The following is a 15,851-nucleotide window of genomic DNA, read 5'->3' as shown; positions in this document are numbered from 1 at the left end:
ATGGGAAATATTATTCCATATCCTTCTTTGAGAGTAAAGCAACTTCCCTATTCAGGCCACTTTTAAAAGCTGGAGATTCTAGGGGTGAAGACTCAGATAAAGTAGGCAGGGAGGGTTGCCCCCCAAAGCCCTCACGTGCACTTGGATAAAGCATGATTGGAGTTCCTTAGCCTCACCCCTTCCCCCCACCAAGAGGGAAGAGGGGATGATGCTGTGGACCCCGGCCTGAGATATACGGCAGTGCCAGCTGCCCCCCACCCACCCTGTCCCCACTTTCTCCACTCTGCAGATTGATGCCTGTTCCTCAAAACTTTCCGATCACAAAAGGCCAGCCCCCACCCACTGCAGCTCAATTCTGGGCCTCTGGGAGCACGGCAGGGCTATGGATCTCTTCTTCCTCCTCCTGAAAGTAGGCTGGCTTTCCCTGGGAGCTGGGAGCTTGCTGGGCCTTCAGTGGACACGAGGCTACCATATGGTTGATGCTCTGGCAGAAGTGGCACTTCTTGGGCTGGGGTGGCAGTTTGCATTCCTTGGCATGATGGTCTAGACCTCCACAGTTGTAGCACCTAGCACCAAGCAAGATGGTAAAGTTGAGAGAAAGGAGTAGGAAGAGACCACAAAAGCCTTCCTCTGAATGAGGACACCTGGGCTCTGGTTCAAGCTGTTACTATACCCACTTCCCTTCTTAGAGACCAATTTCCCCACTTAGAAAAGGAGGAATATGACTAGATATTTCTAAGTCCTTTTCCAAATATGTAATTGTCTAGATGATATTTTCAGATTCATGTCAACTTGAAAATACCAAGAACAGAAATCCTGGACCCCAACTGGGAACTACCATACCCTTAAAAACAGTACCTGTCATTCATTAAAAATACAGAAGAAATTAAAGGAGCCAGACTATGTGATCTGTTTGAACACAGAACTAAGATGAAAGAAACCAGCCATTTGGAGATGTGGTGGAGAAGCAACAGGTACAGATACACCATCTTGTCCCCACCATGTACACTTTCACATCCGTGGTCTCTTTTAGTTCTAAAATAATTATGTGAGGTTAGTATCATGGTCCCCATTTAGCAATTGAGGCTAGAGCTAACAGAACACAATTACTTGTAAGGTAGAAGAGCTAAATCATGAAGTACCCTCCTCATATACTGCCCTCTCTTTGCCTCCCACATCCTGATGTTGCCAGGGGTCACAGGCTTCATTTTATCTTTGGCGATCTGGTCCAAGAAAGGGGCAAAATTAGGAGAGTACTCCTCATCCTCAGCGTATCCCTGCCAACCTACACAAACTGCCTTCCAATCCATACCTATCTCCCTTTGATCTGCGTTTCTGCATGTTCTTCCCTTTGGGCCGCCTCTCACTCCCAATACAGAACACCCCGCCGGGGCCAGTGACTCGGATAGATTCCAGGCCCTTGGCAGACTTCTTAAAGGTGAACTCCACGGCCTCACCCTCCTTCAGGCTCCGGAAGCCCTCCATGTGCAGCTTACTCTGGGGGAGGGAAGCATGGTAGATTTTAACGTTAGTCTCCATTATTACACCAAAACCAAAAAAACCTGCATGCACATGTTCCTCTAAGGTTGGAAGAACACTTCCATATTATCCGTAAAGAAACTGTGACTCAGAGTCACCACAATTAAGAACAAGAAATCTACATCACATTAAGAACAATCATTATAAAAAAAGATGCCATAGCATTTTTTGCAGCTATTCTAAAAGTTCTAAGTAAAATAGAACAGAAGAAAAATTCTTACACATAGCATTTATAAGAAATCAACCAATGTAAAACTGTAAAATACAAAATAACAGGCGTATATACTTAAATGTCAGTCATGAAACACAAACCCCAAAGAAGTAAAGAAACTGAATGTAACACATAATTCTGGATTGGATCTTAGAACAGGAAAAAATATTAGAACTGACAAAATTTGCATGTGGGATGTAGATAAATGCATCAATGTTATAAGATGCTTAATTTTGATCATTGTACTGAGATTAGGTAAGAGAATGGCCCTATTTTAGAAAAAAACACGCCGAAATGTCTGAAGGTAAAGATGCTTGATATCTGTCTATCTGTACAAAGAAAAAGAATAATAAAGCAAATGGGACAAAATAGTAAGAACTGATGAATCTGGGTAAAGGTTTTATGGGAGTTTTAATACTGTTCTTGCAATCTTTTCCCAAGTTTGAAATTATATCAAAACAATGTTACTGAAAATTGAAGGAAAAAGACAGTATGACCTAAGCAGACAGATCAGTGGATTAGAAGGGAGTCTACTGGGAGACACAAGAATAAGTAGAGAAATCAACAGGTAAGGAAAACAATTCCATAAATACTATTGAGAAAACCAGTTATCCATTCAAAAATGAAGCCAGAAATCTATACTTTAAATCATATGTATGCAAAATATATTTCAGAAGAATTAAATATATGTTAAGAGGAAAAAACAGAGACAGCTTTTTTTTAATCAAGACAGATAACTAAACTGATAAAACTATAAAAAGCTACTATAAATCAGTAAGAAAAAAGAATCAGAACAGAGTATAAGCAGATAATTTGCAGGAGGACTTAGCATGACACATATGTCCCATGTCTCACTGGTTCAAAATAACAACAGAAAACAAAAATACCATGAAGCCATTAAAAAGAATGTAGGATGAATTGAGAAACTGAGATTGCCATATATACATTACTAATAAGAAAAAAAAATCAAATTGTACACTTTAAATATATTCAGTTTATTGTATGTCAATAAATAAATAAATAAATAAAAAGAATGTAAAGTTGTAAAGTCCCTGTTTTGTGTACTACCACATTTTGACACCTACATAATGCCTAGGCACATTTTGAATGAGTTAATAAACAAGGAGATAGGTTTTAATTATTTAACTTGGGAAACTGATCAAATTGTTCAAGGATAAGTCTTTGAATGTGTGGAAGGATCTCACTAAAACACCGCCTTTTTGAACCAAAATTTAAAAAAAAAAAAAAAGGAGTTATTCACACAGCTAGTTAAGTGGCAAAACCAGGGTCAGAAGAACCCAGGGTTCCCAATTTGAAGCTCAGAGTCCATCTCACCTTACCACTTATTGCATCAACAACACATTAGTGGAGTGACAGCCTCTCCCAGACCCTGCCCAGAATAGACTTCATTATAGATAGCTTCCAAAACATCCAAAGAGCATGTCAAATATGTCAACAAGGTGCAGTCCTCGTTGCAAATTGGGTTCAGAAGCAAAAGGGATCATCATGCACCTAATCCTGGCTTGAGGCATTTTATGCCGCTGCTGCTGGTGGCGGCGGGGCAGGGTGGATACTTCAAACTGGGACTTAGGTGAAACATGCTCTTTTGCCAGATGGGATCCCCAACTCCTCAGTCATTTACATTTTTGTTTTAAATTTAGATGGTACTGTTTAAGACAAAACTTATTGGTTAAGAGCATAGGCTGAGGGTGGGAAAGAGGCTCAAGAGGGAGGGGATATGGGGATATATGTATAAATACAGCTGATTCACTTTGTTGTACAGTGGAACGAAAACAAAACAAACCAAAAAAAAGAGCATAGGTCAGGTGCCAGACACATCCTGGTTATGAAATGTTGGTTCTACCAATTTCTGGCATCGTGTGTGACCTTGGTCAGTCACTCACCTCTGGACCTCAGATCCTTCAGAGAATGGAATAAGATTTTCATGAAGCTTATGAAAGATTATGAAGATTATGTGGGCAGGGAAACATCAAGAATATATGCTCAATAAGTATCAATGAAATATTCCAAAGGTTGGGGATCCTTTCCCTTCTTATTCCCATAGGAACAACCAGGGATGTGATGACTCCCCCTACCAATCTTGATGTGGAGCATTAAAGCAGAAAATAAAAACACTGCAGGAAGGTGAAATCTCTTTCCCCCTTCCTGTTGCATAACAACCACACTGAATTTGATGTTAAATCTGACTTGTCTCTTATTGAGCTGGGACAAGCCAGTGAATCAGGAGATGCTGGAGAAGCCAGACCAAGAGCATTCTTGACCCAGGCAAACTCAGCGTTTCCCATTTGCCTAGTGGGCTCTTAGGCTGGAACACTCCCAGTCCGTGCTGTGATTCAGCAGATAGATAAGCGACTAAGTGCAAGGGTTTAGAGTCTGACAGCAGTTTCCAGCTTTCTGTGCTACCCTAAAAAATGGAGTAAATAATAATTTTATGGTGGTGCTGTGAGGTTTTGTGCATGAAAAGTAGTTAACACATAGCTTGCCACACATAAATTCTGAGTGGCAATTATCATCAACCTCTTCAGCCTGGATGAGGGCAGGGGAACAGTGAGAAATAAGTCTCAAGAAACTCGGAATTTTAACTCTAGTTTTTATCACTAACTAGCAGTGGAAACTCAGAAGAATATCCCCTCTCTGAGCTCCAGTTTACTGAGGACAACACTTTCCTCCATCCACAGCTCCTAGGCTTACTGTAAGAACCAGAGGATAATATAAACAGGGACATACGAAATTGACTAGTCCTCAGCTCACCCACTCCATCACTGGAGGATGTGAGGTCTGCTTAAGACTTTGAAAGGATGAAAAAACAAAACAAACAAAAAAACCACAAAAACTCAAAACCCAACCCTACAGGCACCTCACCATAACCAGTCAAGATTTAGACTGGTGGTCTCCAAGGGTGGCTCCTGGAGGGGGGGGCCTACCCCACCCCTTTCTAAAACACATAGTTTGAATTCCTCTCTTATCAGATAGGTAATCGGCGTGCAGCCCCACGGAGCCTGCCTCACAAGGCCTGCATTAGAAAGGAGCCTGAAATTCTTGCTACCACCCCCACCCCACCCCACCCCCAACCACACACAAAGCAGGGCCAGGGCCCCGCCCCTCTCTCCATCCCCTCCAAAAAGAAAAGACCTGGGGGGGAGGGGCAAGGCTTGAGCTCCCCCAATAGAGCCCAGCTCCGGGAAACAAAGAGTTGACACTGGTTGGTTCTGGTGGTCAGATTCCTGGAGTTCCAGAGGCTGCAGATTCCTCCCTGACTCCCCTCACCCCACATTCACCACATTCATCAGTTCCTTCCTTCCTCTCCACTTAGGGGTTATGGTCACGGTGAGAGACATGGATAGACACCTTTCTTCCCCAGTCAAGCTCGCTGGTCTGCCAAAGTCACCGCCAGCAGCCATCTTTCCTTCTGACCTGCCCTCCCACACTTCCAAGGCCTTCACACATTTTCCTCAGGGACCTGATGAGGGTTATTTATTCAGATAAACTATATTAAAAGTGGGAGGGGGCAGGCCTCCCATCTTCCCTTCCCAATCTGTTCAAGGTGGGAGGGTGGGGAGCCTATAGCTGGGAGAGGGGAAGATGGCATTTAGTCAGACAGAAAACAGTTACAGGAGGCATTTCTCTTTTTCTGGATGGCAGGGGAGGACTTGGGCCTGTTACAATACTTAGGCCTTCTGTTCCCCTACTACCTTACCACTGCCTACTCTAACCTTCCCTCACATCCAGTATTATGCCTTTATAACTTACATATAGAAGGGACCTTAGGAGTCACTCAGGGAATGTGGAGAAAAAGCTCACAGGAACCTGAGTTTCCCTCAACTTGCTCTATGAAATTTGGATAAATAAGTTCTGGTTCTATAATCATCTGTAAAAGCAGGGGATCAGACTTGATCAAAGCTTGGGTTTCTGGCTTTTCTGTAATACCCAGGGCCATTCCAGCTCAAGAGTACCTAGTGCATGTTTATACCCTCAGCTCTAGGTGCCTAGCAGTGCACAAACATTTGTAGAAGAAACTAAGTTTTCTCCTATCCAAAATTACTAATATTTATTGATGCTAAGCCATGTTTTAAGCACTTACATGTGGTAACACATGTGACCCTCACACCAAGCCTGTGAGGTAGACCTTATCATGTCCCCTGTATTACAGCTGAGTTCACGGAGGCAGAGGGGTTAAGCACCTTGCCCAAATTTATAGTGTGAGAGCCCCAAGCTGATTGCAACTAGCCTGACTCTACAACCAGAGCTATGCAATATAATGCAAGACCACAGACGTTTAAAAACCTTCTAATAGCCGCATTGAAAAAGTAAAAAGCAGCAAGTGAAAGTAATTTGAATGACTAACCCTAACCCAAGGTGTTGTCACAGTTCAACCCAAGCCTCATTCTTGAAGGTAGGAGCTAGGAAACCAATGGGTTCTATCAGAAGCAGTTTATTTTGATGATGTGCGTGTCAGGGAAGGTGGGGAAAGAGATCCACACAGAACCAAATGCTGCCAGCATACAACCCCCTACATCACCTCTGCTCAGACACAGCCAGGACCACCAGCTGGAGTTCTCCACCAGATGGTGCTGCTCGTCAGTCTGTTTGCACAAAGGCAGCCAGAGGGAGCCTGGAGCAGAAAAGAGGAAGGAGCTGCACGCTCCTCAGTTCTGCATGGAAGTGCTCACCTATATTGATCTTCCCAGCTCCTTAGGATGGGCATCTTCTCCTTGGTCCTTAGGAAGATGGAGTCATAAGGGGACTGAACGCTGATGAGGACCCAACCCAGAGCAGGTCCCTATAAAGATGGGGTGTTCACGCTCCACCACCCCCATCCACCCACCCAGGCAGGGACTGGAGATCCGAGAGTTTTAAACCAGAAACCCAGTTGTTCTGCTCTGTTGACAAAAGCCTTTACTCTCCTTTCCCCTTTCCAGTCTGAATGAAATAACTCCAAGCTGAGTGTGTACTAATGAGGTACTATTCTTGAAAGTTTTCTCCTCCTCCCCCACACCTCCTTTGACCTCCCAGATTTAACACTGATAGGAATTGCTATTCTTGCCTGCAGGAAGAAGGGAAGGGTGATTTGCCTAGGGCTGTTTCTAAAAAAAAAAAAAAAGAAAGAAAGAAAGAAAGAAAGAAAGAACAGTACCGGGGAATTCCAACAGACTGGGAATTTGATAGTTTGATCAGGAATGTTCCAGAAACAACCTTGTCACCAACCACAAGCTTTGCTCAGGATGGTGGCACAGTCTTTACTTGGGACACTATCCAGAAAGCATGTCTCTTCAGAAAGAGAAGGACCCAGGAAGATCCCATAATGCTCAAACTAACTCATGTGCTTCTCTACCAACTTCCTGAAAACATTCACCCATTAAAAAAATACTTTCCTATTAAGATGGAAATGAAACAACTACTGAATGACCCATCAAACCCGTGCCTCCCAAATCCTATCTGGAGTTCAACTATGATCCACTAACATTCACTCTATAAACTTTCATGGTGTTTCTACTGAGTGCCAGGCCCTATTCATGCCCCAGTCCAGAAAATCAGCAACTATCAGTTAACATTCCCTCCCTATCTCTAGCCTTTTTTGTCTAGAGGAAGACCTGCTGACAAGAACCCCCAACTGTTAGTGTACTCCTGATTCCTCAGGAGACCCTCAGAGTTCCTCACATTCATTTCTTTGGCCCACCAAGTGCACCCTAGAAAACCAACCAGACTGCTAGTTTCTTCAGAGTTTACAGGTTAGAGGAGGGGTTAAGACAAGTACATTAATAACTAAACACAAGGTGGGTAATCAGAGGCACTAGTAAGGTGGGAACCAGGTGGGGAAAATCCCTTTACATTCTCCCTACCCCCCCCAAAGCCCAGCGTCCTAATCTAGATGGGCCTGAGGTTGCTCTCACCACTCCCACTCATCCTTTTCAGAAAAAGCAGGCCACGTGGCTTCGCCAGTTTCTCCGTATTGGAAATTTCTTCTCCTAACCTAAACTTGGTCCCTCGGTCAAATTTGGGCTCTTCTTTTGCCTCCTCACCTTCTAATACCGCATTTTAGCCAGGGGAGACAGCAGGGAACCTTTTCCTCATTTTCAAATTTCTACAAATCTAGAGGGTTTGGGAGTTGAGCCACAGCAAACATGAGGTAAGTCAAAGCTCTTAAAATGGTCACGGAGAATTGAGAATTCTTTGTGAATGTCAGGAAACCAGGAGACAGTAGTTAGCTCTTTCTTGCTCCAGCTTGCAATGTGTAACTATTTGTCAATTGGGAGTGAGTTTGCTTCCCAGGGGGCATTTGGCAATGTCTGGAGACATTTTTGGTTGTCACAACTGAGGGATGCCCAGAATGAGAAATCATCCTGCTCAAAACATGTCAACAGTGCTGAGGTTGAGAAACCTTGATTTAAGGGCTGGCCACCTGCCATTATTATGATTCTTAAATTCCCCCAAATTCGGGGACAGGAAGAGAGTTCTAGCCTAAGACCTGTAGCTGAGTAAAAGGGTTGTTACAGAAGTCTCTGCTTTATGAGGCAAAGAAGAGCCCAGCTTTGACCGAGGGACCAAGTTTGGGTTAGGAGAAGAAATTTGCGATACTGAGAAACTGCTGAAGCCATGTGGCCTTTACTCATTTTTTTAAGGCTAAAGGTAGGTTTTCTTTCCCACTCATCCACTCCTGTGGGGCACTGCGTGTTTGACAGCGAGCATAAGAATAGTGAACAGTGTGTTGGGGACCAAATAGGCCCAACCTTGGAAGGGAAAAGAAAATGTTTCATTGCTCCCCACAACTCTTCCTTAGGAAAGGGGCTCCCTGATCCCCTCCTCTGGCAGATGTTATCTTAGGACAATTACCCCGCTCACCTCCCACGCCAAGGTACCCACCACCAGCAGCCAAAGGAGAGGTCTTCTTGCTAAATATCTTACTCTCTCCACTTTGGGAACACTCCCCCTCCCTTGGGAGGATTTTTAAGGATTGTCCTGCATCTACCTAATTCCTCTACATTAGATCCCCAGGGAGATATTTCAGATTTCTCAAGTGCAGGACTGGAATCACTAGTCTAACTGCTACGGTAGGGTTTGAGGATCACCCTAAGCCCCAGCAGTATGCTAGACAGAGCTACCAGATAAGGGTCAGGGAATTCCCACCATCGTCCTCTGTGACTGTTAGTAGAGGGTGTCAGGGAGACAAATGTTGATTTCTTATCCCAGCTCAACTCCTCCTGATAACTTATTCAACTGTGGAATGTCCCTGGACATTCCAAGACCCCAAAGTCCAGTGATCTCCCAGCAAACCCATTTGAAATAGCATGGTATGGGCTCCACTCCCCAAACCTGAAGGTCCCTGCTTTCCTTCATGCCATCCAATATTTCCCAACTGCTTTCCATCCGAAGGGTAAGCGGGCTGAGGCACAGACCCATTTGCTCAGGAAGACCTTCCTCGAGAGTTGGATATCACCAAAGAACCTCAGAATGGCTACATTCCCCTCAGTCCTTCCCTACTTAGCAGCCTTTGGAAGGGAGGCAAGAAAACGTTGGGTCTGACGCTTTTATTCCAAGTCTTCCGAAGTTGGGGAAGCTGTCCAGTCGTCTTCAGACCAGGAGAGATTTTTAATCTCTTTGTGATCAGATAAATGGGAGAGTAGGGGAGCTGGCCACCCCGCTGAGGAGAGCCATTCAAAGCTGGTTCCTGTAATAAAGTGATTTAATAGATCTAAAGAGGCCAATTCCCTTCTTTCTCCCACAATTACTTCCTGTGGGTTATCATTCACATATGTAAATGAGACAAGAAGGGGGGCAAAGCCACCAGCCAGAATTAGTTGTCTGATGGGGAGGGGGTAAATTTGGGGGCGGAGGAACTGGGCAAAGCAAGGGGGTAGCCAAGCATTCTGCTGCTGACCCTTCTGGCAGATGTTCTAGTAGCCCAGTGACCCCAACATTAACTGGTGGGTCCGCATCTCCCTGTTGCCTCTGTCTCCCTTGTTCCCCCCATTCTGTGTCCTCGCTGAGGGCCCTGTTCAGACTTTCCTGCTGCCTTCAACCAGTCCACCCAGCATCTCCCCTCTCCACCCCTCCCCCTCCAGAATACCATCCCTCAGGCTCCAACCCTTAATCCCCACATCCTCCTTTCCCCTCCCCCACTGCTCCTAAAGCCACCCTCTCCGAAGTAACCCCTCCATGCCCGGCCTGGGTGTCAACCTACTGGACCTGGGATTAGCAATTTCTTCTCAGGTCCAGCCCCAAGGCTCTAAAGGTCGTTGTTATGTGTGGCGTGTGCCCAGGACCACAGAAATGGTTCTAAGATGTTCAGGAAGGGGTGGCCAGGGAGGAGGGAAACCTGAAGTCTCTGGTTCCTTGTTTGAGGCTGGGAATGTTAGGACAACAATCAATGGCTGTCTGGGGCCATAAATGCCAAGCTGAGGAGAATAGGTCCAGAGGCTAGCTTCTCTCCACCCCCTGCCCTGCGACACTGAATTTCACCCCCACTGTGCTGCCTTGCTTTAACTGAGAACTTGGGGTTGCAACCTAACTCCCTTCCAGCCTGGCCCAGGAATCTAAGGCCTGGGCTCCTTGGGTTTTCTTTCCTGATAGGAAATGAAGAGCAAAAGCCCAGCTAGTGAACCATGTGCCTGAGACTGCGCTCTTGAGGAACTTCTAAGCCCCCAAATAGATCCTTCAAGGATCTGCCAAACCCTCCCAGGCCCCAAGCTTGAGTTTTCGGAGACCTCGCTGACTTCTTCGCTTTACCCCGTTGGGTCCCGAAGTGGTTTCCCTCCCTCCAGGCCCGGCGCTCCATTCACGCCACAGTAAAAGGCGCCGGCGCTCAGGGCTCTGCTCTGGCCGGGCATGTGCTTCCCTGGCCGGCCTGCTCGCCCTCCCCCCACTGGCAAGCACAATACAACCTTAGTTCTGCCACATGGGGTCACCTCCCTGCACCCTGCCCCCTGCCCGAGGGAAAGAGGTAAGAGACACGTGGTAAACCAGAGTGGTTCCTGGAAGGAGGTGGGGGTGGGAGTACTGATAATCGGCTCTGCCCTCAACTCTCGTCCCGTTGGAGTTAACAGGGACTCAGAACTGGGGTGCCATGGCAAAGATGGGAGCGCACAATGAGGGCCCTTGATCTCCCTCAACTCAACAGCCCAGTCCGTCCGCGCGCTCTTGGATACGCGCGCCAACATCCCCTTCCCGCGGCAAAGTTACCGGAATCGGTCTCACCTGGTGCACAAAGACATCCACCGGGGGGTCGAGTGCGACCCCGGCGCGGGCGGTCATGGACAGGAAGCCGAATCCCATGCGCACGTTGAACCACTTACAGATGCCGGCACCGTGCAGCAGCTGCGGCTCCTCGGCCGCCCGGGCCGCGTCCTCCTGCGCCTCCTCCGGCGCCTTGGCGCAGCCACCTGGAGATTGGGAAGGCGCTTAGCTGGGGGGCCACGGAATTGGAGGACCCCATCAGAGAGCCGGCAAGGAGACCCAAGTGTCTAGCCCGCGGGTGGACACCTAGGAGGCTGCAGCTACCAAGCAGCCGGCGAGAAGATACCTGTCCCGGCCGCCTCCCGCTTTCCCCAAGCTTAAACCCAGGCCAGTGGCGCCCCGAAAGTTTTGCTTATCTTCCCACAACACGTTGCCCGGGGACAGACGGCCACACAGGCCCCTCCTCTTCTCTCCCTCCGCCCCCGTAGCTTCAGCTTGCACGCCACTGGGACACCAGGGTTCCTTCCTCCTGAGATGGCCCCCTGAAGCAGGAGGCCGCACAGACTTGGGGTCCTTCGGCGAGCCTGGGGTACATTTCCCCACCTCCCTTTTATGTAGCTTCTGGGCGCCCCTGCTGCCTAAGGTGTCCCCAGTAAGTCCCGAAGTCGAACCTGCAAACTGCTGGTTTGACACAGAGCCCATGGTAGTCGGCTGAGCCCGCGGCCCCGGGCCCCTGGTCGGGCGGCTGCTGGCCCCAGAGAAGTCCGGAGGCAAAGGGGTGGCTCGGAGAAGAGGCTGCTACATCTTCCCCAGCACAATAGCGGTGGGAGGGCCCACGGCTTTTCAAAGGCTCCCAAATTCTAAAAGACAATGACCCAACCCCCCGCGGGCAGCCCCCCTCCCCTCCCCTCCCTCTTCTTTCCCCTCCCTTTCCCTCCGACTCCAGCTCCGGCCCTCCCCCACCACAGCAGTCTCTGACACCTCTGGGGTGTCCCTTCTCAGAACCTTGAGGTTTGACACCCCCGCCCGCCACACACACATCTGGAGATTGGGGCCATCAGCCCTAGAAGTCTTGAGTACCTGGGAATTTGGGATCCTGCACTTTAAGGACTCAGTGGGGGTCCCCAAAGCAGCATACAGGTGGGGGGGCCTGTGGGGGGGGTAGTTTTAAAGTCACGTGACTGCTCCCACACACACTCACACACACCACCCCCACCCCCCATGCAGATAATTATACATTCCAGAGAGTTGGGGGAGGGAGGTGTGAGCCTGGCAGCGCTGGCCAATCAGAGACACAAACCACCTGTCAAGGGAGAAATGGATGAGCCCTCCCCCTCCCCCAGCCCTTTAGCGCCCCTCCCCCTCCCTTCCCCTTCAGGCCTCCAAGCTGACCCGGCAGCTCGGCGCTGACCCGCTCTCACCCCCCACCTCCGTGTGCTTAGATAGACCTGGAGTTCAGGACACTAGGAAGCCTAGGATGGGGAAGCAGGGGGGAGGTTGGAGACCCAGCAGGGCTGATCTCCCTCCTGACCTCGGCGCTGCCTCTCAAAGTCTGTCTTTGACTAACTGAATGTCTCTGCCTCCCTGCGTTTCCGACTGAGTTTTTCTGGATCTCTCAAAGCGCTCCTAATTGATTCTGTGTAAAGAATCCTTCCTTGTTTCCTGTGTCTAAAATCGACCCCACGTGGAGTTCCCTGAGAGAAGGAACCCAAAGAGGCTTGAAGTGTGTTCCTCTCTCCGCCAGCTGCCCTCATCCTGTCCCCATTTCCATCCCATCCCTATCCGTTGCTGGGATCCCGACACTCTTAGGTTCCCAGACCCTCCTTGTTTCAGAGTCCCATCCTAAAGTGCGCTCTCTTTCCCATAGTGAGGTTGGTGGGGGAATTAGAGTAGGGACTCTTCGCATTTGAAGAGTTAGCCTCGGCCTCTAGAAGATAAAGAGGGTTGGCCGGGGGGTGGCTAGTGCCCTGGTCGGAGATGGACAATGGCCCGGGGCTCAGTGCACGGCCCTGGCCCTGCCCCTTCACTTCCGGTGCTCAGTTCAAACTGGACAATGCCAGCTCCGGCCAGTTCCCCTCCCCCACTGCTACAACCCATTTAAAGGGACAGAGCCTGCTTTCGGGGGCATCCGCTCGCTCGGAATTCAGTCGTCTCCACTAAGTGTGCAGAACCTCTCGTGCTTCTCACCCTGCGCCCGCGCGCGCTCACGGTGTGTGTTCGTGTGAGCGCGCGCACGTGGGTACTTGAGAAATACAGAACGCGGATGAGTGGGGGTAGGGAAGGGGAAGGTGGGGAGAAAAGCAAGGGGCCGTGGAGAGATTGTTTCTGTCTCTTTCCTGCCAGGAGTGCCGTCCAAGAGACTAAAACTTCAATATAAGAGATGAGGGATAGGACTCTGGGATAAAAAGGACAACTGTGGCTCTTTGCTAATCAGCCTAAAAAAAATACAAGTCATTAACAAATATCACTGACAATGCCACACTCCCATCTGAGGACCCTAATTTAGATCTTCCAAGAGTTGTGCGACTACATCAGCCAAAGCCATTTTTTATTTATATAATCCTCCCCCGTTATAAGTCTTATAAGTCTCATCTCCTCCCGTTACTAGCGCTCTTAAAATATGCTCACTCTCTGTACCTCTGTTCCTAAGATTCAGGAGCAGGTGACTAAGGTCTGGCTGAAGAAAAGAGGGAATAAGGGAATTTAGCGCTATGCTTTCCCTGGGTCTGCTCTCAAGAGAGACGTTCCCGGCAGGCTCTGCCAGCTTCTCTGTCCAGGGTCCTGAAGACGCCGGGAGCTCTGTCCACGGTGCTGACTAAAAGTCACATTCTCCTGGCTCCCAGCTCCCTGCTTTAAGAATGCCTTCTTGAGTTCTCACTTCCAAGTCCTTCCCAGAAAATCTGGTTCTTCGCAGCTCCCCAGTGACCCTGACACATTTGAGACGAATGAACAGACTTTCTTGAACGCTAAAGAGAGGGCATTTCCAGCCATACATGATTCTGTGAGAGCAGTGCAAGTATCTCAAGCTCCCCTTCAGAAAAATGGGTATAACTACGCATGCAGCCATGGAGAATGAGGAAAGAGGAGATGATATTTTTTTGATTCAAGTAAAATGAGACTAGAAGAGAGACTAATCTCTTTTTCAAATTATTTTTCTAATTATTAGCACTTTTCATAAGAACACAGCTGTTGGAATCAGATTGCCTATGTTTGAATATCTATTTATAGCTCTGAAGCCTGGGGCAACGTCTTTATCCTTTCTATGCCTCAGTTTCCTCCTCTGCCCAATGAAGATAATAGGATTTAACTCTCAGAGTTATTATGAGGATAAAGTTAGATCATGTAAGTAAAGCTTTTAAAATAGTGTCTGACTCATAGTTTGTTTGGTTTTTTAATTAATTTATTTATTTGGTTGTGCCGGGTCTTAGTTGCAGCAGGCTGGATCCTTAGTTGCCACTCACAAACTCCTTAATACAGCTCGACATTTCCTTAGTTTCAGCTCGAGGACTCCTTAGTTATGGCATGCGAGCTCTTAGTGAAGCATGCATGTGGGATCTGGTTCCCTGACCAGGGATCGAACCTGGGCCCTCCGCATTGGGAGCACAGTGTCTTAACCACGGGGCCACCAGGGAAGTCCCTAATTAGTTCTTAACAATGTAAATTATTACTATTATTATAGCTACTGTGCACATGTTTCTGTGATCTAGAATCTGCTGGATCATTGGCTCCCTGAGGACTTGGAACATTCATGTGTTATTTCTTTCTGCATCTTCTCTCACATCCTTACCAGTACTTAACACAGTGGCTGGCCCACAAAAGACATCCAAGACGAGTTTCCTGAATAGGTTTTTTTTAAATTTATTTTTTAATGAAATATAGATGAATCAGTGCTCGCTTCGGCAGCACATATACTAAAATTGGAACGATACAGAGAAGATTAGCATGGCCCCTGTGCAAGGATGACACGCAAATTCGTGAAGCGTTCCATATTTTTATGTGTATAAAAACAGACGATTGAACTTGGTGTACCCCCCAAAAAATAATAAATAAAAAAATATATAGATGAATCACAATATTGTGTTAATTACTGCTGTACAGCAAAGTGACTCGGTTATATTCTTTTTCATATTCTTTTCCATTATGGTTTATCACAGGATATTGAATATAGTTCTCTGTTCTATATAGTAGGACCTTGTAGTTTATGCATTCTATATATACCAGTCCAAATATGTTTTGATTGAAATAATGAATGGCATTACAATAGTTATAATATCTATTCTTCTAGGCTGCCTCTCTCAAGTCTAAGCAATACAAACCCAGGAAGGGCCAGGACCTCATAAAGTTGCATATACGGAGGCAGAGGATGCTTTAGGAAGGGACATACGGCTCCCAGTATAATTGATTCCTCATCCACATTTGATTGTTTCTATGTGGGAGATGGAGGCTCCTGAAACTTTCTTCCTTTCTTGGGTTCCCATCTTAGTGAAAACTTATTAGGTAGCTATTATAATCCAGTCATGGTGCTAGCTCACACATTTAGTGGAGGAATCAGATACATAATATGCACCAAGTAATGTAATGACCAAAAATATACACCCAAAAGTAAAGAAGAAACATAGCCTGCCATCCAAGAAGTTACAGTCTAGTTAGGGAGACAAGACATGAGATTGCCAGGTACTGCAAATTTCTTATGTATTGGTTTCTGGGAACAATATTATCTAGGTAAAGGGAAGAAAAGCGAGCTCTTTAGAAAAGGCAAGGTTGTTTAGTATGAAGACAGAGAACATCTCCCCTTTAAAGTATTTTGCTAAATTCCTCTTATGTAGGCTCATATCTCCATAAAAGGAAGAGTTGAAAGAGGTCTTAGTAATAATAATAACTCATCAACATTAAAAATATATATATATTT

The 15,851-nt window shown here is 47.0% G+C and overlaps 1 protein-coding gene and 1 non-coding gene across 2 annotated transcripts; one reads left to right on the top strand and one right to left on the bottom strand.

Moving 5' to 3' along the window:
- Nucleotides 1–349: 349 nt before the first annotated feature.
- LIN28A (lin-28 homolog A) lies at nucleotides 350–11,712 on the bottom strand. Its single transcript, XM_057747104.1, has 4 exons — nucleotides 11,614–11,712; nucleotides 10,964–11,148; nucleotides 1,313–1,497; nucleotides 350–566 (listed from the first exon to the last, which is right to left on the bottom strand). The coding sequence occupies exons 1-4, from the start codon at nucleotides 11,642–11,644 to the stop codon at nucleotides 350–352; spliced, it is 618 nt and encodes a 205-aa protein (XP_057603087.1). The 5' UTR covers nucleotides 11,645–11,712.
- Nucleotides 11,713–14,829: 3,117 nt separating this feature from the next.
- LOC130842318 (U6 spliceosomal RNA) lies at nucleotides 14,830–14,936 on the top strand. The gene has a single exon (XR_009050403.1). It is a non-coding gene; the product is annotated as a U6 spliceosomal RNA (small nuclear RNA).
- Nucleotides 14,937–15,851: the final 915 nt, after the last annotated feature.

This window comes from Hippopotamus amphibius, chromosome 1 (assembly GCF_030028045.1).
Source record: "Hippopotamus amphibius kiboko isolate mHipAmp2 chromosome 1, mHipAmp2.hap2, whole genome shotgun sequence".
In the NCBI taxonomy this organism is placed as follows: Eukaryota; Metazoa; Chordata; class Mammalia; order Artiodactyla; family Hippopotamidae; genus Hippopotamus; species Hippopotamus amphibius.
Note: the sequence above shows the minus strand (reverse complement) of the source record. Positions and strands in the feature narration are given on the sequence as shown.